Genomic DNA, 23,988 nt, shown 5'->3' on the forward strand with positions numbered 1-23,988 from the left:
AGCTGCTGGGCAGAGCAGCCCAGACCCACCTCAGTCCCCCAGAACTTTCTAGCAATTATAGTGTCAATAGGGATAAGTAAGCTGGGGCTGAAGGAAGCTGGGGCAGGGTTCCTGCCCCAGGACATGAGATGAAATCCTTCTCAGGCCTGAAGATCCTAAGATCAGAGACAAAGATTCCAATATCCTCAGAATCCACACTGATTTATTTGTCAAACACTTACAAAGTATTTATCCGCACCAGGCTCTGGTCTAAGCCCTTGACAAATAGTAACACATTTAATCCTTTCCACAATCACAATCTTGTAAATCTGTTTCCCAGATGAGGAGCTATTGGCACAGAGAAGTTAGGTAAGTTGCTCAAAGTCACACAGCTAATAAATGGCAGAGCTGGGATTTGAACTCAGGGGCCTACTTCAGAGTCTGCTCTTTTTTTTTTTTTTTCTTTATTGATTTGAGAGAGAGAGGAAAGGAGAGGGCGAGAAAGATAGAAACATCGATGAGAGAGAATATCGATTGGCGAGCCTCCTGCACGCCTCCCCCCCCCCCCCACTGGGGATTTGGCCCACAACCTGGGCATGTGCCCTGACCGGAAATTGAACTGGCAACCTCTTGGTGCATGGGTCGACGCTCAACCACTGAGCCACACCAGTTGAGCTAGAGTCTGTGCTCTTAATTAGGGTTCTGGATTCTAAGATTCAAAACTCTGAGTCAAGATTTCTAGGATTCCAAACTAGCAGAGTGGCCCCACCTACCAGAGGAAGGAGGGGCCTGGCCCAAGACACCCTCACTTGGGCCACCCCTACCCTGTTAGAGAAGGTTCCCCCAGGGCCTAGAGAAGGACTACTCTCAGCCCCAAGCAGCACCCTGAATGCCCAAGAACCAGGCTCTGGGAGCAGCCCATCGTGCTAGGAAGTAAGGACAGGAGAAAACGAACTTCAGCATTCCAAAAACTTTCATTAAGCATCTGAGTAGCAGGCATGTGCCAGAGCCGGAGAACATTACCAGATGGAGAGGTCCAGACGTGCTGGCTGTGGGTGAAACAGGGAGGGGATCTAGAGTCGCACTCAGAGGGAGGGCAGGCAAGCCAGCCGTTCATCCCCCAACTGGACTAAGCAGGCAGAGACAAAGGTCAGAGCCCAAGGGGCCTGGGAGGACGTGGCATTCCCCCAGAGTGGCGATAGGAACCCTGCCCAGGCAGGAAGAGAGGGAGTACACCCCTCCCCACTGACACGGGCCCCATTAGTCCACTAGCCCACTTAACCCTGGCACGGTGCTAGGAAAGAGGTGTCATGAAGCTCATTTCACTGGTAGGAGAGCCAGAATTCAGAGAAATTAAATTTCCCAGGGTCACACAGCTGATGAGTGGCAGAAACAGGATTCTATGCCAATGTGAGTGTGTGAGTGTGTGTGTGTGTGTGTGTGTGTTAGAGAGAGAGAGAAGAAGAAGGAGGAAGAGGAGGAGGAGGAGGAGGAAGAGGAGGAGGAGGAGGAGGAGGAGGAGGAGGAGAGGCCCTTCTCCCACCTGACCAGGAAAGGAGGCTACAGGAAGGGAAAGATCTCAGGACCCCCAAGTTCCTGCCAGGTGGGAAGCCCCTGATTCTCGGCCAAAAGAGGCAGTTGATACCCTAGAAGCTTCCTTGGATGGGACCTGAACAATCCAGCCTGGTGCATCAGGACAGGCTGCTAGATGGCCAACGTCTGCAAGCGGCAAGGGGGGCACAGAGTAGCAGCAGGTTTATTCTCGTGTGAATGTCAGAGAGGAGACCAGCAGGCTGAACTGCCCAGATGCCCACCCAGACAGAAACACCAGAAACCCCCCACTCCTGACTGGTGCTTGATAGTTGGCACATGGGCTCCTTTGTGCCTCACGACACCCAGCATGCACAGCCTGGCATGTAGCAGGTGCTCAATGTTTGCTGAGTGCATTTTTGAATGTCAGGGCTCCAAGCAGTCATTTCCAGGTCCATTTTACTGATGAGGACATTAAGGTCAGGAGAGGTAATATGACATGCCCACACTTACCCTAGGTGGTCAGTCGGTGACCCGTATTGACCACCTACTATGTGCCAGGTGTTGGATGTGCAGAAATGAACAAATCTCAGTCCAGCTGGAACACAGCCATGTTTAGACAACCTAGGTTAAGCCGGTAGAAGAGAAGTGGGGACCCCAGGAGGAAACCGTCATTTCTGGCAGGGGACAGACCAGGAAGGCTTCACACAGAATGACCGAATGAAGGCTTGGAGGGTGGTGGGTTGTGGGCCAATGACACGTCTCCTAACAGAGCACTGAAGGAAGGCCATCCCAGGACGGGCAACAGCAGGAGCAAAGGCCCGGGGGTGTGAAGGAGCGAGGCTTGTTGTAGGAACAACAGGAGGTCCCATGTGGCTTTGAAGGCCAAGCTCAGGGAAGTGTGCGTGGGCGGTGGCAAGGTCAGGTTTGCTACAGGGGCCCTTCCCCGGTGCAGCATGGGAGCCAGTTACAGAGGGCAGCGCCCCGCCTGAACTGGGCTGGGCTGCATTGCCAACAGGAGGGACTGGATGGGAAGGATTTGAGAGATGTGTAGGAGGCAGAGGAACAGACTTGGAAACTTAAGGAGGGAGGGGAGCAGGGAAGACCCTGGTTTCTGGGCCTTCCCTGGTGGATGGTGGTGCCTGCCGTCTACCCCAGCAGAGCCCCAGGGCTCCTCCCAGCCTGGCTCCGGAAACTCCACAGTCTGGGAAGGCACAGTGAGGGACCTGAGACAGGCACAGTGAGGGAGCGACGGCGAATCAGATGGGAAATATGAGATGAAGAAGGACATGGGAAGGGAGAGGTGAAGGGAGAGGCAAGTTCAAGCATGATGGAGTGGGAGAGGCAATGAGGGGAAGAAGGAAGAGAAACCAGCACCATTGAGGGCTCCCTCTGCCCTCTGCTTTTTCTCTGCCCCCGTCTCTCTGTGGGCATCGTTCTCCTTTCTCCTGTTCCTCTTGCCTGCCTCCCTTCCTCCTAGACTGTTTCTCTGTCTTCTCCTTTCTCTCTCCATCTTTCCTCCTCCTCCATCTGCTCTGTCTCTGTCCCCACCTCTCCGGCTCCCTAACTCCACGTGTCGGGCTCCCTCTGCCTGCCTCACTCTCCCTGTCTTTATGTCCTGTGTGTGTCTCTCACGCATGTGCCGTCACTCTCATGCCCTTTCTCTCTACACCGTTCCTGCTGTTGGAGAAAGAATAATAGAGCAGGCAGCTCTTCCTTTATTCTCTGCTGGACAAAGGCTGGCACCCCTGGTGCCCAGCAGTCGGGCATCCAGGAAGCCACCTTCAATGTCACCATCAAGGAGAGGTGATTGGGAGTATGCTGGTGGGAGCAGCACCCTGGGCTGGAGCGCCTGGCCCAGGCTGGTCTTGACCCCTGCCCTGCAACCTTTGACCCAAGGTAACTCAGGATGGGCATTTTAGAGAGCAGACTGGCTTTGTCCAGAGGCAGGCGGGCAGCTCCTCAGCCTCCCAGAGTGCCTGAAATTCCACCATCAGGGCCACAGTCCTTTCTTTTAAGGTTTTGAGCTTTGTTAAAACTGGAAGCCCCCTGGGAAGGATTATGGAGCCCAGAGCTCCAGTTCTGTGCCTATGCCCCGTATGGGTTTGAAGAACAATCCCCAGCCCTGCCCCCTGCTTGGCCATTGTGTTGGGTGGGGTAGAAAAGGCTGTGACCAGCTGTCACCACCTAGAGAGTGCCTTCGCATCCTCAAGCCCAGCTCAGATGTCTCCTCCTCTGGAATCACACCAGGCCAAGTCAGGGGTCCCTCACTCCACACTCCCACTTTGTCGATGGCCTGTCTCTCAGCCTTACTCTCACCAGACTGGGAATCCTGCAAAGGAGGCAGAGCTGGGCATAAAGAGGTGCTGGAGATGTGCTGAACGAATGAATGAATGAATGAATGAATGATCATCACACAGGAGGGGTGGCAGGGCAGCTTTGTTTTTTTAGCAGCTCCTCTCTGAGCCCCAACTGTGTGTCCAGCACAGTCCCACGCCCTGGGGGTCCAGCAGTGAACAAAAGGAAGTCCTGACCTCATGGAGCTTATATCGTAGTGAGTCAGAAAACACATGAGGTAAATGCGTGCACTCTACAGTGCATCAGATGACACTAGCCCACCGAGGAAAACGAAGCAGGAGAGGCGGGTGGGAAATGAGCACGTTGGGGGTATTTCCAGCGAGTTGGTCAGAGACATGAGCTGTCAAATCCTAAAAGACCACCCTGGCTGCTGCACGGAGAATGGACTGGGAGGAGGTCTTGCTGTCAGTCCACAAGCCCTCTCGGGCAAGAAGACTGATGCTTTCTCGGCAGGCTCCTCAGTCCCTGATGCAAACGGCCCCTGACACCTGGGCCCACCTACCCAGTTGAGGGCCCAGACACTTCTTCCTAGTGAGCAGAACCTGGAGTTCAAGCTGCGTCACCAGCCCCCACCCCTATTCCCCTATTTCACTCCCTCACATCCATCTCTCATCTTTCACTCTCTTACACCATCCCCAGGGCACATGCATTTCCTTCTGGAAACCTCTCCAGGAATCCCCTGTGGAGAGACCCAGACCATCGTGAGGTGTTACAGAGGCCCACGCAGGGAGGGACGGAAAAGGCGGGTGCAGACATCTGGGGAGGCTTCATGCAGAGAGAGCTCTCGAAGGTGGCAGTGGCCAACCATGGATTAAGGTAGGGGAGCACTTCCTGTGGGAGGAATCCAGCCTCCAATTCTGTTTGAACATCAGTATAAATTATAAATACACAGTTGAGGAAGCAGCATGAGCCAACCATTGAGGCAGAAAAGCACACACCTGACAGAGAGGCTTCTGGTGTCCCAGTGACCAGTCTGTCCTCACCACCAACTGCCTGCGCCTCCATATCCATGAGTTCCCTTGTGCCCCATATCCCAACCTGGTGAGGGAAGCAGGGTCATCATGTTCCTCTAACAGATGCAGAATCAAGGACCAGAGAGGCCAAGAGATTGGCACAAGGTAACACAGCAGAAAGTAGCACAGCCCAAAGGCTAAGCCGGGACCCCATCTCCAGATAGCCTGAAGCCAGTGGCCACCCTGCTCCCACTCTGTAGGAACCTGGGGATCCCCCTGTACCACAAACCTCCATAGGAAACAGGGAGGACTCTCCACAGTTTAACCCAGGTCATTCACTTCTGGGGCACAGAGCTGGCCTCCCCAAAGGAGAAGAAACACACAAGACATTGGCACACAATCCTCCCACTCCCATGTGCACACACACACAGAGACACACAAACTGACACATTCACACAGACTCACAAACACCACAGACATCCTCACAATACACCCAAACAGACATCATTTTTATTAAATACACCCTCACTCCAAAACATAAATTCATGCAGACACATTCACACTCCTCTCAAGTACACACAGCATGTTATTATTATTAAGTTCACACAAACACAGACAAGCACAAATATACCCTTTTTTAAATGCACTCAGGAAGAAGGAGGACATATTAAAGTGTTAGAGAGAAGAAAGGAAGAGAGACCGAAGAAGGGAGACAGAAAAAATCAAGGAGAGAGGAATAGGGAGGGAATCGGCAGATCGGGGATCGAGTTTAGAGCATCTAAAAGGAGGCAGGTTTGGGGAGAAAGATAGGAGAGGGGAAAGAGATAAGGAGGCAGTAGGGGACAGAGAAAGAAGCCGGGAAGAGAGAGGGGAGAGGAGCTGTGATTGGAGCCTAACTTTAGCTGCAGCGGCACTGGTGACTCACACTTCGGGGGGAGCGTTGAGTCGGCTCCAGGTTTCTGTTTATATACCTCGATGAGCTAAATATACAGGCTAAGGGGTTCTTCTGTTCTGGTCCAGCAGCTCCTCTGTGTTCTTCCTCCCGCCCTCGCCTGCCATCCCCAGTGCGCTCACGCTCGCTCTCTCGCTCTCTCTCTCTCTCTCTCCCCCCCCCACCCCACAGGCCTGCCTCTCCCTCTCCCAAGCCCACAGGGCTCTGCCTGTGCCCTCCTGCCACACTAGCACCCATCCTGCCCTTGCCTGCCGCTCTTCCCACCAGAAGCTGTCCATGGGGTTTGGTTGCAAGCTCAGAATTAGCATGGTCCAAACAGCCCTTTCTGAAGCCAGGCAGTTAGGTGGGAGGGGTGATGCTTGCCCAAGGTCACACAGCATGCAAGTAGATGAGCCACACCAGAGCCTCATGTGACTGTCAGGCCAGAAACTCCCAGGAGACAGGGATGAGGGTCTGGGGTAGTGAGACTGAGTGCCCAGGGGTAAGCAGGCTGGGGCTGGAGAAGAGAGAGTGCCCACAAAGCAAGAAAGAAATGGAATTGGGGGCAAGGGGAGGCAGGGGAAGACAATCAAGGATCTTGGGAGTAAATGAGAATTCCACTGGCAAAATCATCTCTGGACCCACAGGGAGTTCCTCTGATGTTATCAGCCCCCATGTCACAGGGAACTCCTCCAACATCACCAGCTTCCTGCACCCAGCCTCCCAGGTGGGCAATTCAAGGCCACACAACCAGCCCAATTCGCTTCCTAAAGAACCTGAGTCCGGCCGCCGCTGTCCGTGGTGCTGAATCTCCCCAATGCCTCTCCCTAGTCTAGACAGTGTCCATTCCCACCCAGATGTCTCCCAGGCGTTCAAAGGGGTTGAAGGAAGAGGTGGTGGTAGGAAGAAAGGGAGGGAGGGAAAAAAAAGGACAGGGAATGTGGATGAAGTGGCCCCAGCCAAAGGCTTCCAGGGAGAGAGAGCAATTTCTTCCCTGCTGTTGTTTTCAAATAGCGACAGTGACCAAGAACACCACACGCGAATATGGCTGACAGATCAAGGAAGCAAGGCAGAGTGAGATGTCTGCAAAGCTGGGCAAGTGTTGACATGCACAACGGACTCCAGGCCGAAGGGCAGAGACTGGGTGGGCTGAGAGTAACCGCCTGAGCAGCGTTGAACCAAAGAGCTTCTAGTTTGCCTGTGTTTTCTTGCCCATCTTGATGAAAAGGTTGTGAGTTTTCACACTGTCACAGGACAAATGGAGCTGTGACTTCTGTTTCCCAGGGTACATGACTGTTTCATGTACTCCTGACAGTTCCACCACATTTCTGACAGTTTCAAAATTTTACTTTCCTCTGAAAACACAGAAGAGCACTAACCCTCCCTTTCCTTGTCACATTCCAGGCTCAGGAGCCTCGTTCCCTGGCACATACATGACCCCCGCCCCCAATGCTCCAGTTACATTTGCCCCATCCCCGCTGTCTTGTGTCTCCAGACCTTTGCACATGCTGAGGCCCTCCCACCTGCAGTGCCTTCTCCCCCCCCCCCCTTTCTCCTTCTAGGCCCAGCTTCTCTGTCTCCCCATGGGACACTGCAGGGCAGGAAGTACCACACTCATTTCAGTATCCCCAGCAGCTAGCACAGAGCCTGCCATATCCATCATTTAGTTTCCTTTCCTTCTATATGAATGAGCTGAGCCAAAAAAAAAACTGCGTGGCTAAACATCCTAGGATTGGGGGAGAGGTACATATCAACACCTTGGAGGTGTTCAGACCGGGATGTCTCCAGGCTCTTTGATAGAAAGGTGCTGCCTAAAGAAAGCCTGAAGACAATTTAGTACACTCTTCCCTCCCTACTTTGTCTCATTTTGCAGATCAGAAAACAGAGGCTGAGAAAGGTCTTTCTACAAGGTTGGCCAGGGAGATCGTGGGGATGTCCTTCTGAGTGGGAGCAGGTGGGGAGGGGGCCAGCTCCCTCTCCCAGGATCCTGGACCCCATCTTGGCCACACACCCCTCAGGAGAAAATCTTTGGGCCCCTGGCAGAAAGACGGCCCTGCCTCCCCTCCTCCTCTACCTCACCTGCTAGAGGATCCCAGACTTTAAATAATGAACCATTCCTAATTTAATTACATCTTTAATTAATCCTGGTCTCCAAGGAACTTTGAGCTAGAGTCTGAGAAACTGCTCAGTAGGGAGGGAAGATTTTCCTTCCTGTTTCAGGGAAGGGAGAAGGAGAGGCCAGGGTCCCATTGTCCTCTGGGACTGTGTGCCTTCTACTTTGCCTGCAGGGAACCCCTCCATCATAGTTGGGCTTTGGGACAAGCAGGATGTGGGCAGAGGGTGAGGAGGCAGCTGGGGGATGAAGCAAGGGGCAGGGGAAAGCCTTGTGTGGTGTTTCCAACGCCGGCTCACAAACGCAGCCAGAGAATTGGGCATGGGAGCATCATAAGCATTGTGACCATGTCTTGAGGTCTTCTCTTGTCAAACACTTTATCCAACTTGGCTTTAACCTCACAGTATTTCCATCTGCACTTTGCAAAAGAAGAAACTGAGGCTCAAAGGACAGGAAGTGACTTGCCCGAGGCCACAAGACAGGTAAGGGGCACAACCAGGACTCAAAAGTGCTATTTCTGGCTTAAAGCTCCTGCCCACAAGTTCCACCTCCACAGGGGTTTCTACCCATCCACACCCCACCTCTGACAAGGAACCCCAGGACGGCTAGTCCAAGGATGGTAACACTCCAGGGATGGACCTCCTGGAAATGTCAGGGAAATCCTGCATATATGTGCAAATTACATCAACAAGTACTAATATTAATAATAATTCTAGCAAACACTCATACAATCTTCATTATGTACCCAGCCCTGTTCCAAGCACTTTTCCATGTAAACTCATTTCACCTTCACAACAGCCCTGGGAGGTAGGCACCGGTATCATCGACCCCGTTTCACAGATAAGAAAACTAAAACACAGAGCGCCAGTAACCTGGCTGAGGGTCATGCAGCTAGAAAGTGGTGGATTCTCTGAATCCTGGAAAGTAAGATTTATGATCCTGATCCTAAAGATCAGGAAACAGGCTCAGAAAGTGGAGGGTATCCCCTAAAGGCATATAGGAAATGACCAACCTTAAACTCACAATCGGTCTGACCCCAAGTCCCAGCCTCTGCATTGAGCAGGTGAGGACCTCAAACCCCACATTTGTCAATGGGGTCTGACGCCTGTGTCACAGATGAAGTATGAGGATCAGATGTTAACTGGTAAATGGATGGGCACCAAAAACACGATAGCTATATTCATCGTTTAATCCTCACAGCAACCTACAGGATTGACATTATTAAGCACAGTTTGTAATGAAACAAAAGCATAGAAAGTTTAAGTAATTTCCGCAAGTTCACACAGCCCATAGATGGTGGAACCAGGACTGGAACCCAAGAGGCTGGCTGCAGAGCCCCCATGCTCTGCCCCCGCCCCCAGGGAGGTCTCAAAGGGAAGAGAAGGGGATGGAGCCGGCACTGAGGCCTGGGAGGACACAGGAGGAGGTCATCTGGCAGAGAAGAGGGAAGGGCAGAGGCAGAAAAGGGGGTGATTCTGGGACCAGACCTGGGGTGGGGACACAGCTTAGGCCCCACTCCAGGAACAAGGGGTCTTGTGAACCTGCCTGTGCTGAAGCCACGGGGCCCCAGGCACAAATAGCTTCTTTGGGGGAGGAGTGTCGCCAACACAGTGGCAGGCAGACGTGGCAGCAGAGACCATGTGGGCCACCAGCTGCGCAGGCAAAAGCTGCCCACCACTCCCCACTGGGCCTCCCAGAAACTCCTGCCCTGAGGGGGCATCTGAAGGGGGGCTGAAGGGAGGTATGTGGGGGAAGGCTGGTGACCTGGGCTGGGGTATGGTTCTGGGGGTGGAGAGAGGGGAGAGTCTGAGAGTGATTTAGAAGGTTCAATGGACAGGACAGGTGACTCCTCTCATGCGAGGTGAAGGAGAAGGGGAGACTAGCACCCTGGTTTCTAGCTGGGGTGAGACAGGGGAAAGGAAAGGAGGAACCGGTTCGGGGAGGAAGCAAGCTCTATCCGGGACAAGGTGAGGCTGAGGGGTCTTTGGGACACACAGGAGCAGGAGAACAAGCCCAGGAGGCTTTGAGGATGTGAGTCTGGGGCCCAGAGAGAGGTCTGAGCTTGCACAGACGCCCCGCGGCTCAGTGGACTCGCCAGCCCTCCTTGCACCGGTTTCCCGGGAAAGGAGTTGAGTCAAGCTGCCAGACCCCGCTGGGGCCATCTCCTGGCTCTGTTCACCATGCCAGGGCCCCAGCAACCGGTGGCCACCCAGGACTCCCTCCTGAGGTGAGGCTGTCAAGGTGCCTGTCCTCGGAGCCCTCCGGGCGATTCCAGGGATGTCACCTCAAGCACAGAGATGGCAGACACCATGGGCACCAGGCGCTAACCCCGGCTGCAGGGAGAACTTCCCCCGTCTGAAGGCCATCCCGCCTGGGAACAGGCCACCGGCGAAGGAGTGAGCTCTCCATGACAGATTATAGCCACAGAACTAACAAACGCTCCCTCCTCCCAAACAAGCCTTGAATCCGCCTTCCTGAGCTCGCGTCGGTGGACACCAACTGCACCCCACTAGCCCCTCCAGGCTTCACCATCTCTCGTTCACACTGTCACCCTGCTCCCCACCTGCCTTCCTGCCTCAAGCCTGGCTCATGCTGAATCCCCACACAGTCCCTGGCACATCATAGGTGCTAAATGCATACTTTTTACCTAATGGATATTTTTACTTGACACTTATCCTAGAAACATCTGTCATGTACCTACTACATGCCGGCCCCAGTCTAGGACCTGCAGCTCCAGATAAGAACAAGATCCACAGAGGCCCCATGGTCCTCAATCTGTGATTGCAGAGACGCACAGCAAGGACGCCAAAGGAGCCCTGGCCGGTTTGGCTCAGCAGTTAGAGCATCGGCCTGCAGTCTGGAGAGACCTGGGTTTGGTTCCCGCTAGGGGCACGCACCTCAGTTGCAGTTTATCCCCGGCCCCAGTTGGGTCGTGCGGGAGGCAGCCACTCGATGTGTCCCTTTCGCGTCGATGTTTCTCTCTCTCTTTCCCTCCCATTCTATCTGAACAAAAAATGGAAAAATGTCCTTGGGTGAGGGGGAAAAAAAAAGACACCTAGGAAGCCCATCTGGCAGTCAGTGCTCTGGAGGAGAATAGCAGGAGGGCATGGGGTGGGGGGGGGTAGTGGTGGCAATGGTAATTTGAAGATGGGCAGGTGGGGGCGGTAGTGGTGGCAATGGTAATTTGAAGATGGGCAGGTGGGGGCGGTAGTGGTGGCAATGGTAATTTGAAGATGGGCAGGTGGGGGGGGAGTGGTGGCAATGGTAATTTGAAGATGGGCAGGTGGGGGGGAGTGGTGGCAATGGTAATTTGAAGAGCTACCACCTGTGGAGTGATTTCTGCCCAGCCCCTGGCTCAGGTTTTAGCCACTTTAACTCACACAATCCTCACAACCCTTGAAGGTAGGTGTTATTATTCTTTTCATTTTGCAAAAGAGGAAACTGAAGCACAGGCAGAGTCCCTGACCCCTGTTCCAGCCAGATCTGCACGAGACCATCCGGCCCGTCTGTGCTAGAAGCCACCACGTTAACTGGGGTAGGGTGGACGGTGGCTTAAGGAATGGCCAAGCTGGGAACCTCCCCATGCCCATGGGACAGTCACACAGGGTCTCCCGCCCCACACTCAGAAGGGCCCCAGTGCCTGGTTTCATGCTCTGCTCTCACCATGTTAATAATTGTTGAACAAGGGGCCCCACATTTTTCTTTTGCACTGGGCTCCACAAATATGTAGTCAGCCCTGCCCTCAGATGCCTCCAACAGATGCCCTCCCCCTCCTCCTCTGGCCTACCAGCCCTGCCACACCAAGTCAAGGAGCACTGTCAGCTGTCTCCCCCACCAGACTCCTCCATGGTGGTGGGGCCAGACGATTCTTCTGTGGCTCTTTGCAAAGCCCAGCACAGGGCCAGGCACAGAGACAGGAGAGTATTGGCTGGATCAGACCGGCTGCAGTGGGATGGAATGAACCAGCCCCTCTTTAGGGTCCTTGGTAGAGTTGGTGCAATTTCTAGCTCTGGTTTCTACTTGGAGATTCTACAGTTCCCCTCGGGCCACATCCTGACTCCTGTCCTGGGCTCCTCACCCAGATGCAGCCTCTCAGGATAAACCCAGTTAGGGGTCTGGGGTCCAGAGAAGTGTTCACTGCACCCTCGGCTCCACCTGTCTGAAGTGAAGAGACTCAGACATTTCGTGCCTTCTTTCCACAGGTTGGCAAAGGAAGCCCAAAACGGGCTGACTCTGCTGCCAACAAGGACAGGTAGGGGCAGGATGGGAGCCCAGCCTCAGATCTTTGTTCCTCTCTAAGTACCCCCTCCAAGACATCTCAGAACCCTCAGATCTCCTCCTCTGTGGCTGAGAAAGCCCCAGGGGCCTAATCGAAAGCTCAGCACACCCATAGGCCTCAAGCCCCAGCCTCTGGCCAGATCTCAAAACTCTCAGAGCTTTGACACAACAATAGTTTATTGCTTATTTGAGTCAGAGACCTACTGGACAGTCCTCTGCCATTCACAGTGTACCAAGGTCACGGTAGCAAGAAAAATGAGCTGGAGATCGCAAGGGATGTTTCCAAGAGCCAGGCCAGGCTCAGAACTCAATTCCTGGCCCCAGCTAATTGCAAAGAAATTTGCAGCAGCAGTGGGGGAAGGCATGTAAACACCCAACTCGGTCCTCTCTTGATTGGCAAGAAAGTCAATGCATATTCTCTTCTGGAAACTGAGCCCCATCTTGTTCCTTAACAGTCCCCTCCAAAGCCAGCCCTTCAGCCCCACCCTTGTTCTTGCTGGGATGCAGCCTTAACAGCTTAGCATTAAGAACTCAGAATCAATCATCATGCAAAATGCCATCACTCCCCACCCCTTCCCTCCCTCCCGGCAGGCACTTCACCAAAGGCCACAATCACCCAGCAGTTTAGGAACTAAAAGGTTTGCACAGAACAGCCCATGCTCGTTCTTTCTCTCTGTCACAATTGTTCATTTATAATTTATACTCTCAGCTATTTCTAAAGAGGATTCCTTAAAAAGTAAAATAAAAGACTGGAAATCATTTAGGGAACAGGAGTGAGCTAGACATATTAGAAAGTGGAAATGAATATTTATTACAGTTGAATAATATAGTAATGTAACACAATAATAAATTACATGCATTCCTGTGATACAGTAATAATACTACTCAATCTGAGTTTCCTAGAAACACAGGCAAAAAGGGGAACAAACCCTGGCCCTTTTGGCTCGGTGGTTAGAGCGTCGGCCCGCGGTCCAGAGAGACCCGGGTTCGGTTCCCGCTAAGGGTGTGTACCTCGGTGGCAGTTTGTCCCCGGCCCCAGTTGGGGTCCTGTGGGTGGCAGCCACTCGATGTGTCTCTCTCACATCAATGTTTCTCTCTCTCTTTCTCCCTCTCTCCCTCTTGCTCTATCTAAAGAAAAATGCAAAAATGTCCTCAGATGAGGAAAAAAAAGGGGGGGGGGACAAAACTTCTTCCTCCGTATAAGCATGTCTTCATGGTTCTTTTGCCACTTCAATTTTCCCTTCCTAAAGTTTCTTCTCTTTATCCTCCCTTGTTTTCAGATTCACTGAGGGCAGAAAGATCTCCTCACTTTTTAGACACCCAGATTCCCCCTGTAAGCAAGGAATATCATGAAGTCAAATGGCTGCAGGATTAGTGAGGGAAGCCTCACCCTGAAGAACAGCCCACACAGGACTGGCGCGTCACTGCCACACCCTCTGGCTCCTTCTCCAGGGATGAAGCAGAGGCTAGAACTCCAGGGCAGAAGACATCTTGACTCCACATGGGGAGGGGTCCAGACTGTGGTGTCATCAAGTACCCTGGAACTGCATTTGGAGGGTACACCCCCTTCCCTAATGTCCTATACATTAATTCACTGAATCGCCAGGATGACCCTGCAGGAGAGGCCAATAATGTTATCCCCCGTTCACAGATGGAGAAACTGAGGCCAAGAAAGGAAAATAACTTTTGCAAGCTTACCCAGCTCCCTTCCCTTGAAGACCCAGCCTCAGGGCAGGAGACTCCCAAGCTGTAGGTGGAGATGCTCAGAGTTCTGGGGGGGTGAGGGGGACATCCAGGCAGTCCTCAACTTAGACAGAAAGGATCAAGAGATGGAGATAGCTCCCCTCTTCCCATTCCCAGGCTTCAGTTGCCATGACAACAGGCCTACATTCTGGGTATTTACTGGGAATTTGTATTTTAATAGAGATGTAATTAGGAAAGGCTGAGGCTGGGCCCTGGCCGGTTGCTCAGTGGTTAGAGCATCAGCCCGGGGACCAATGAGTCGCGGGTTCAATTCCGATCAAGGGCACGTACCCCAGTTGCGGTTCATCCCCGGCCCTGGTCGGGTCATGCGGGGGGCAACCAGTTGAGGTGTCCCTCTCACATTGTTGTTTCTCTCTCCCCCCCCCCCTCCCTCCCACTCTACCTGAAGATAAATGGAAAAGTATCCTTGGGTGAGGATTCAAAATTATAAATAATAAATAAATAAAAGCATGCTGAAGCTGAAAGGAACAGAGCCATCCCATCCCTTAGGGAGCCAGAACCCCCTCCCACTCCCTCCTGACCTTCTTTTCTACCACCACATTCCTAGTGTCTGCCCCCACTGCGCAGGAGGGAGCCCTGAGCTGTGTCTTTGGCCGGTCAGGGTGGCGCCATTAAGAAGATCCCACCTGTGACCCCCAGCCAGAGTCACTGTCTAACCCCAGCCCTCCGTGGAGAATTTCCAACAGCTTCTTCCCGTGTCTTTTTTTTTTTTTTAAGATTTTTTATTGATTTTGAGAGAGAAAAAGGGAGAGGGAGAGGGAGAGAAACATCAATGTGAAAGCATAACATCAATCGGCTGCCTCCTGCATGGATTCATGGGAGACGCCCAATCAACTGAGCCACACTGTCCAGAGCTCTTCCCATGTCTCTGTGGAGTTCTTAAGATCAGTCATGCCAACAAGTTTATCTTTTTATTATCAAATCGTTGAAGAAAAGCCACTCTGTCTCTGCCTGGACCCACCCCCAGAGGGCGCCACAGTCCCTGGGTGCCACCCTGAACCCTGAAAATCCTGGGCTCTTGAAGGGCAGCAGAGGCCCACACTTGCTGAGTACGTGAACACCACCAGGCCCACAAGCAGCCCTGTGTTTACCCCGAATCTACCTCCCTGCACACGGTGCATGCTTAGCCGATGTTTGCTGCGTGACTAAGGGGCAGGCCCAGTTGCTGAGCACATTCCGTGCAGCCTCTCACTGCACCCTGCAACAGACCTGGGAGGGAGGCACCACCAGCCTCCACCCAACCCCCCACAAAGCTCAGAGAGGTCACACAGCTGGTAAGTGGCAAAGGCTGCATTGGAACACAGACCTGCTGACTCTTGAGCATTACTCTCTGTGGCCTCAAACCACCCTAAGTGCTGATCACAAGAGCCTGGGGCCCAGCAGCTACATACACATGCAGGTCATGCACACAAACACGGGCACAGGTCCCACAGGCGCACTGCTGGCCCACGTGGCAGTCACTTATTTACAAACATATAGCACAAACTCTGTGCCCTGCGCTATTCCAAGTGTTTTGCACTCAAACCTCACAGCAACCCTATAAGATAGGAACAATTATTCTATTCAAACCACAGATGAGGAAACCAAGGCAGAAAAAGATTTGTGACTTATCTAAGGTCACACAGCTGGTGAGTGAAAAAGACAGGATTTCAACCTGAACGGCCTGGCTCTAGAACCCTTCCTCCCTCCAGACCTCAGGACCCAGGAGCTCTGGGCGCCTCCCACCCCCAGGCCTGGGAAGAGGGCTGGACAGTACTGCTCAAAGCCCAACTCACAGAGAAGGAAACAGGCCCTGAATAAAGGCAGTATGTTTCCGGACACACAGCTGTGCGAGCACAGTCTGTCAACCCAGAGCGTCTGTGTCATACCCGAGGATCCCCTGCCCACAACCCTGCCTATCTGCCAACATCTTCCATGCAGGGGGACCTGCTCGGGGACACTGAGGAAGAGCGACTGCCTGGTGACAGTGTGGTCAGGAGGGAGCCAGATGTGAGACACAAGCATTACTTTTTTAAAAAGAAAGCCCAAGCCCTGGCCGGTTTGGCTCAGCAGTTAGAGCGTCGGCCTGCCGTCCACAGAGACCGGGGTTCGGTTCCCGCTAAGGGCACGTACCTCGGTTGCAGTTTGTCCCCGGCCCTGGTTGGTCGTGCGGGTGGCAGCCACTCGATGTGTCCCTTTCACATTGATGTTTCTCTCTCTCTCTCTTCCTCTCTCTCCCTCCCACTCTACCTGAACAAAAAATGGAAAAATGTCCTCGGGTGAGGATAAAAAAATAATAATAAAAAAATTAAAAAATAAAAAGAAAGCCCAAGACTGAGCCAAAGCCAGAGAAGGCACTTCAAAGCCACTGATGGCAGGAGGAGGTGAGGGGGGGGGGATGCACTCAGCTGCCACGCAGGGTGAGAGGCAGAGAGAAGCGGGAGGGCGCGACACACAGAGACTGAAACTCACCTGTCCGAAAAGGCAACTGGAAATCCCCATTTGGGTTTTCAATTGAAGGTGGAGAGAGGCCAGGAGTTTGGGGGGTGGGGGCGGGGATGACTGAGGAAGAGATGGAAAGAGAGAAGACTCAGACAGAGAGAGGAGAGGACAGAGACAGGAGAGACAAGAGTCAGAGATAAAGATAAGGAGATAAAGGGCACACAGAGACAGAACATGGAAAGAAAAGCAAATGCAAATTACAAGATCCCAGATGCCCCCAATACACAATTCAAAAAGGCCACACATACACACTCAAGCACGCTCATACACAGACTCATGCACACTCCTGCTCAGGACTCAGAGATCTGGGTTCTAGTGTGGACTCTGTTCTTGAAATGCTGTGACCTTGCAGAAGACCCACCTCGTTCTGAGCCTCAGGTCCCCCCTGAGCACTGGTAAGGTTAAGCTGGCTCCAGGAAAACGAGAGCATGTGGGCAACAGGGTCTGGGCAGGCAGCAACCTCACCATGATGTCCCCTCTGTGGCAGAGGGCCCTAGCTGAGCAGGCGCTGAGGGGGACCTAAGGAAGGGCCATGGGCAGGCAGGGACCCAGTGCTTCCACTACAGTTGAGGAACCAGGCTCAAAGCAGCAAAGCTGCTCCCTCAATGTACTGCCGCACCCACCTGCGAGACCTCATGATGCACCTGCTGCCAGGGAGCTGAACAGAGCAGGAGGAAGCTGCCCTTCCTGAGCCTATCCCATCAGGGGTCCAGGACAGGTCTGGCACTTCTTAGGAGCCCAAATGTGGGTGTCTTGTTCTTGTGCAGACGGGGAGTGGACATGTCTGGAATATTGGTGCAGTCTCTGGACCCTGGCATCCATTCCCTGTTCTAGGTGCTTGATGGTATTATTGTACTGGCTCCTCACACCCACCTTGTTAGGAAGTTAAGTCCCATTAAACAGAGGAGGAAACTGAGGCACTCTCTGTTAAGGGATTGCCTAGGGTCACACAGCCCCCTGCAGCCTCCCCCACAGTGTGTAACCCCTGCTGCCATTGGCACACCTTTCCAGAGGAGTCTCCCTCTGGGCAGCCCAGCCTGACGCTCTGCCTCAGCTTCCCACCCACTCCTCCAAGTCAGGCCCAGCAAGGGTGTGCAGCCCGGTCCTGAAGGGCCGCGGGGCAAGGACAGCAGGAAGCCGGAGCCACGAGGGCTGGCTGCAAAGAGCTAGCTGAGACCCAGCGTGTCCCGACCCCACACTCCTACCTGGACACCCGAACCGGGACGGCGGCACACTGCTTCTGACTCGCGCGGCGCGAGAAAGCTGTCCTGCGGCGCCACCTAGTGGCCGAAGAGGCCTCCTGGCCCCGCGAGTCCTGCTGAGTGCCAGGCTGAGCTGGGGACCCCAGTCGCCCCAGTTCACTGGGACAATAGAGTGCAAAGAATTCGTCTATCCTAGGGACCGTGTGTTGACCATCCCAGGTCGGGAGGAGGAAGCGGTACAGTAGAGCTTGGTCCTTTGTCCTCCAGAGAGGCACTCACACATCCCACCACCATCTGGACATCTCTACCCTCCGCCCACAGATGTCCCAAACTCAACCGTCATCTCTCTAATGCATGCATTTATAAAGCATTTGTAGCCCAGCGGGTGTGGCTCAGTGGATTGAGTGACATCCCATGGACTGAGAGGTCCTGGTCAGGGCACATACCGGGGTTGGGGGCTTGATCCCCAGTGGGGGACGTGCAGGAGGCAGCCAATCTGTTTTTCTCTCACATTGATCTCTCTCTCTCTCTCTCTCTCTCCCTGCTTCTCTAAAAAAATTCAATAGAAACATATTCAAAAAATAAAAAGAGAGGCTTGCTGGGCCTCCCCCAGTGCACAAATGCTCAGTCCAGGCTGTCTTGATTCCCATCTCCAATACCACCTGTGACCTGGACAGATTCCTTGGCCTCTCTGTTTCCTCATCTGTAAAATGGGAAAAACAATTGCTTCTACTTCAGAATTGGGGGTGGGGGGAGGGGAATAACAAGTGTTAAACACTTAAAACAGCATTTTGACAGAGTTTTGTTATATTAATGTCTATTTAGGTGTTTCTCTCCTTCCTGGCCTAGCTGATGGAGGTTAGACAGTGACAGTTATGCAGGAAGGATCAGCTGAGTCATTTCCATGCCCCACACTCTACAGTGTCAGGTATACAAAAGGCCCTCAGAAGGCATTTGCTCAGTGAATTCAGTGCTTCCTCTTCTCACCATTCATTTATTGAGTGCCTTCTGCATGCCAAGTAGAACTAGACTAGGAGCTACAGATGAAGCACTGAAGACAGGGTTCCTTTCCATTGCAACAAGAGTAATTTCTAGGCAAGAAGTTCTCAAATTTTTGGTCTAAGAATGTCTTTACACTCGTTTTTTTTTTTTAAATAAGTTTTCTTCATTGATTTTAGAGAGAGAGGAAGGCAGATAGAGACATCGATGAGAGAGAACACTGGTTGGCTACCTCCTGCACGCCCCACACCGGGGATCGGACCCACAACCTGGGCACGTGCCCTGACTGGGAATCAAACTGGCGACCCCTTGGTGCATGCACACTCAACCACTGAGCCACACCAGCCCGGCCATCTTTACACTCTTAAAAAAGTCAGAATCCCAAAAAGCTTTTGTATATGTAAATATCTATTGCTATTTGCCATACTAGAAACTAAAACTCCAGAAACTTTTAAATATTTATCAATTCATTTAAAATAACAGCAAACTTGTCCTGCCTGTGTGGCTCAGTGGTTGAACGTCGACCCTGCACCAAGAGGTCGCCAGTTCCATTCCCAGTCAGGACACATGCCCAGGTTGTGGGCCGGATCCCCAGTGGGGGCGTGCGGGAGGCTACTAATCCATGTTCTCTCTCATGGATATGTCTATAGCTCTTGCTCCCTCTTACTTCCTCTCTCTTTAAAATCAATAAAGGAAAAAAAGTTTTTAAATAAAATAACAACAAACTCATTGCATGTTAACTAAATAACGTATTTTTATGAAAATCGTTTTTTCCAAAACCATGTGAAAACACTGATTGTTGTTCATGTCTTGAATGTCTGGCTTAATGGAAGACAGAAGAACTCTCATGCCGCACTCAATCTGTGCGATATGTGGCTTTGGTTGAAGTACATGAAAAAATATCCAGCTCAACAGTCTCCTTTTTAGCAAAAACTAAGAATACTAATATTGCGCCCCCCGGCCTCGACCACTACGAAGCTGCGAGACGCGAGAGGTTTGACCAACCTGGTCAATTAGGTTAGTTGTGAACGGTTTCCGGGAGGCGTGGCCTGGGGCCCAAAGGGAAAGTTGGGCTGGGATTGGACAATAAATGCGTCTTTCTGCGCGTCGCCCCGCCCCCGATTCGCTCCCCTCTTCCTTACGCATGCGTCCTAAGGAAGGAGGGCACTTTCCTCCGCTCACCCCGGAACTTTCTGTTCCCGCTCGGGTTTCCGCCGAGACAACAAGGGCGGCCAGGGCGGAAGTGGTGTTAGGTGTGTGGGCGGGGCTGAGAACAATATGTCAGCGGCCTTGCTGCGGCGGGGCCTGGAGCTGCTGGGGGCGCCCGAGGGTGAGAAGAGCCTGACCCAAGACTTCGAGCGCGTGCGGGGGGCGGCTGGGGCTGAGGGCAGGAGCCCGGGGGGTACGGAACGATCCAGGCCGGCCTTATCCGCGTCCTCCGACCTGGGTCCGTGCCTCTCTCTGTTCCCCTACAGCCCCCCAGGCCGCGCCAGGCCAGGCCAAGCAGAGCGGGGCTCCAGGAAAGCGGGCCCGGAAGGCGAAGGCGACCCAGACCGGGAAACTGCGGAACTCGGCGAAGGGAAAAGTGCCCAAGTCGGCGCTCGGTAAGCTCCGGAAGGGGCTGGACGTGCTGCCTCTGTGCCTTGGAGGAAGGGCTTGAGGCCGGGCTTGAAACGTTTGTCCGGCATTTCTGTGATGCCTGCTGTGAGCCGTGCGCAGAGCGGAGTCCTGGGAATATGAATGATCGAACCACATTGTCCCAGTTCTCATGATCCACAGCCCCGGTGGGGAGAGAGGCATTAAAGAGTTTCAAAATCAGCAAAGTATGATGAGGGCTTTGAAGATTTGTGCTCTGAGAGGGACTTCGAATAAAAGACTCAGACTTCTCGAGGAAGCGACACTTAAGTCCAGATCTGAAGGAAGTATAGAGTGAACCAAGGGGAAGAGTATTCTAGAGAGAATGGCATATGCAGGGTCAGAAAGAAATGTGTTGGTTTTGAAAGTTTGAATGAAAGAAGCCTAGTAAAGGCAACAGAGTGAACAAGGGTCAGAGATGGAGCATTTAACAGTTCATAATCCGTGTGCCAGGTGCTGTTCTAAACCCTGTACAAATGTTCACTCATTTAATTCCTCACAACTGCCCTGTGAGGTTGGTACAGATGGTGCAGGTGGCAGCCAGGCAGTGTGTCTCCAGTGCCCTGCTCTTACCTACTCTGTTCAAGTGGGAGGCACTGTGACCTGGGCAGTGGCGAGGGTGCAGAGATAAGAGAACTGCGCAGGTGGAAGGTGGGAGGAGGGAGCGTTGATGGGTGTCAGTGGTGAACCGGCTTTGAGGAAGGAGGAAGAGGGAGACAGCCAGAACCGAGCCCAGTTTCTAAAGAGTATCTTGAGGGATGTGGTGCCACTTAAGGCATGGAGACGTGGGGAGGGGCAGATGTGAGCAGGGTGGTGGGAGGATTTGTGGCAGGACTTGATTAGCTTCTATGGTGTCTTTGAATCTGGGCCTGGTGCATAAAATATGTTCAGGTGCTTGTTAAAGGAACTATGAATTCCAGGGAGGAAACAGCCTGAACTAAAGTGTGGAGGCAGAAAAGTGAGACCCTTTTGAGCAACAGTGATGTTGGTGTAAAGAGTATAGGACACCAGAGGTACCCCCATCCAACCCACACCTTGTCCCATAATTGGTACGTAATTGACAAGTGAGGGGACTTTCAAGCCTCAGTGGCCAATCTAAAGAACACTTCTGTGACTGCCGCCTATGTGAACTACATCATCTCTTGCCTGGATTATGGTGAAAGCCTCCTAACTGGTGTCTCACCTTCCACTCCCTCCTCCCCCCTAATCTTGTTCTCAGCACAACAGCCAAAGTGATCCTATAAAATCATGTCGGACCTTTCTCTTCTCTGCCCCACACCCTCTTATGAGAGCCCAAGTTCTTAGGGTGCTTAATGTGGCCCCACATGGTCTACCCCTTCTACTGTTCTCCCCTCCCCTCCCCTCCCCTCCCAGCTATTTCTCACAGCTCTGCTTGAGTCTTTGCAATGGCTGTTGCCTCTGTCTAGAATACTCTTCCCCCAGATACTACACTCTCCCTTGAGTCTTTGCTCAAACATCATTTCACTGAGGTTTTCTCAGACCCTCAGGTTTAGAATTGCAACCCTTTCCTGGCGGAGCAGCTCAGCTGGTTAGAGCATCGTCCCAATATACCAAGGTTGTGGGATTCGATCCCCGGTCAGGGCACATACAAGAATCAACTAATGAATGAATAAATAAGTGGAACAGCTGCCCTGGCCGGTGTGGCTCAGGTGATTGGAGTGTCGTCCAGTGCACTGAAAGGTCACAGGTTTGATTCCTGGTCAGGGCACATGCCCAGGTTGTGGGTTCGATGCCCAGTTGTGGTATATGCACCAAGCAGCCAACTGATGTTTCTTTCTTTCTCTCTCTCTCCCTCCTCTCTCCCTCCCTTCCTGCTAAAATGAATCAATAAATACAAAAGAATTGCAACCCTCCACCTCTGGCATTCCTCATTCCTGTTTACTATTCTGATTTTCTCCATAAAATATATCATCTAAAATACTATTTACCACCTCTCTTCTCATTGGCATGTAAGCTCAGCTCCGTGAGGGCAGGAGGTTTTGCTTGCCATGTCCTGCTGTATGCTTACACCCAGAACAGTGCCTGACACACAGTAAGCACTTAGGACATTTGTTGAATAAGTAACTTGAGCAACTGGGAACCAAGGGGGACTTTCAGCGGGATCTGTGTGGAGAGTGACAGGAAAGAGCGCAGGCTACTGCAGAAATCGAGGGAAGGGACCACTAGACCTTTGGCAGGGCCTTGGGGGTTAGGGGGTAATGGGAAGATGTGAAGAGGGGACCCAGAAGGCTTCCAGGGAGTGAATCTGAAATGATGCCGCCCTGCTTGCCATCCACAGCTGAGTTCCAGAAGCGAGAGAGCCGGGGCTACCTTGGAGTGAACCTAAAGTTTATGACCAGTGCAAGAAACGCCGTACCCGAGTCCATCACCCAGCAGGTTTGTCAGGGATGGCTATGAGAAGGAACCTGTGGGGGAGAGAGCTGAAGACGTTCCTGGGAATCCCTGAGGGTCTCAGCCCTGAGCATAGGGTAAAGGTTGGGCCACCCACCCTCCCCCCATGTTCCTATATTGCTGTGCTGTGGGGGGCGTCTCCCCCTGAAGGGCTGAGCGCAGAGCAGGGGAGGTGGCAGGCCAGGCCAGGCCCTGCCCCTGGGAGGCAGGTGTGTGGACCAGGTGAAGGGGCAGCACTTGGCCAGATTGTGCACTGCCCTCATGTCCTGACACTCACACGTCCCCAGATTGTGCGCCAGAACCGGGGCCGCAAGGCCTGTGATCGGCCTCTGACCAAGAAGAAGAAGAAGAAGAAGGCCGAGGGCACCGTGTTCACTGAGGAAGACTTCCAGAAGTTCCAGCAGGAATACTTCGGCAGCTAGGCTCCCGAAGAGCAGAGTGGGAAAGCACTCAGGACCAGCTTCCTCCTCTGACCTCACGGCCACTGGTGGCCCCAGGACCCTGCCATGCACAGCGGGGCCTTGGAACTGAAGCTAGGGGCAGGCTGGAGTGGAGCTGGTGAGATGGAAGCCTGAGGGAGGATTTAAACTCAGGGGGAAGCTGAAACCCGCAAGCTTGGGAGGACCTGTTCACCTGCCAAAAGGGAACATTTCTGACTGTTTTGTTTGCTTTGGCCCAAGTAGGCCCTCTTGGCTGTTTGCCATGGAGAGGCCAGTTACTAGGCCCTCGGGGGCCACATCTCTACGAGGAGGAGGAGGGCTGCTGGGTATACTTCCTGGTTTTAATAAATGTGGGCTCAAGAGCTGTGTGTGTGCTGCTGATCAGATTCATGGGGTGTCTCATCTCCTGTGGCACGAAGGGGCCTTCCCTTCCCTCCCCTCCCAGTCTTCCAGTGTGGTTCTTGGAGCTCCAGATCAGAAGTCCTCCAGTCAACCCCAGTACAGGTGGCCACCCAGAGAGTTCACCCAGTATCCACTAACAGCCCAGAGGGGCCCTCCTCCCCTGGGGGTGGCAGCCAGCAGCCATGGCGTAGTCCTTGAGGCAAAAATGGCACCCACAGCTGCCAGAAGCTTTGTTCCAGGGACTCCATCCAATCCAGGGTCTGGGGAGAGGGATTGCTGCAGCCCAGGTCCTGTGCTCTTGTGAGCAGAGCGGGGTTTATGTGTCAAGGGCCACATTTTTGTTTTACTCTGAACTGTCACATGAGTTGGACTAGTGGGGTGACTTCAAGAAACTCAGGTCTATGCCCAAGCAGAAAAGGCAGTGAGTGCTTAGGGGGAGGGGGAGCTGGACCTCTTCCAGCCAGCCCAGTGCCAAGCACAGGTGCTCACCAAACGCATGACTGAGTGGATG

At 53.0% G+C, this 23,988-nt stretch overlaps 1 protein-coding gene across 1 annotated transcript; it reads left to right on the top strand.

The window, feature by feature from the left end:
• The first annotated feature begins 19,832 nt into the window (after positions 1–19,832).
• Positions 19,833–23,431, top strand: RPS19BP1 (ribosomal protein S19 binding protein 1). The gene is made up of 4 exons (XM_036252221.1): positions 19,833–19,918; positions 20,064–20,192; positions 22,523–22,620; positions 22,923–23,431. Exons 1-4 carry the CDS (start codon positions 19,867–19,869, stop codon positions 23,055–23,057), a joined length of 414 nt encoding a protein of 137 aa, XP_036108114.1. The 5' UTR covers positions 19,833–19,866; the 3' UTR covers positions 23,058–23,431.
• The last annotated feature ends 557 nt before the right edge of the window (positions 23,432–23,988 follow it).

Source organism: Molossus molossus, unplaced genomic scaffold (genome assembly GCF_014108415.1).
Source record: "Molossus molossus isolate mMolMol1 unplaced genomic scaffold, mMolMol1.p scaffold_m16_p_10, whole genome shotgun sequence".
Taxonomy (NCBI): domain Eukaryota; kingdom Metazoa; phylum Chordata; class Mammalia; order Chiroptera; family Molossidae; genus Molossus; species Molossus molossus.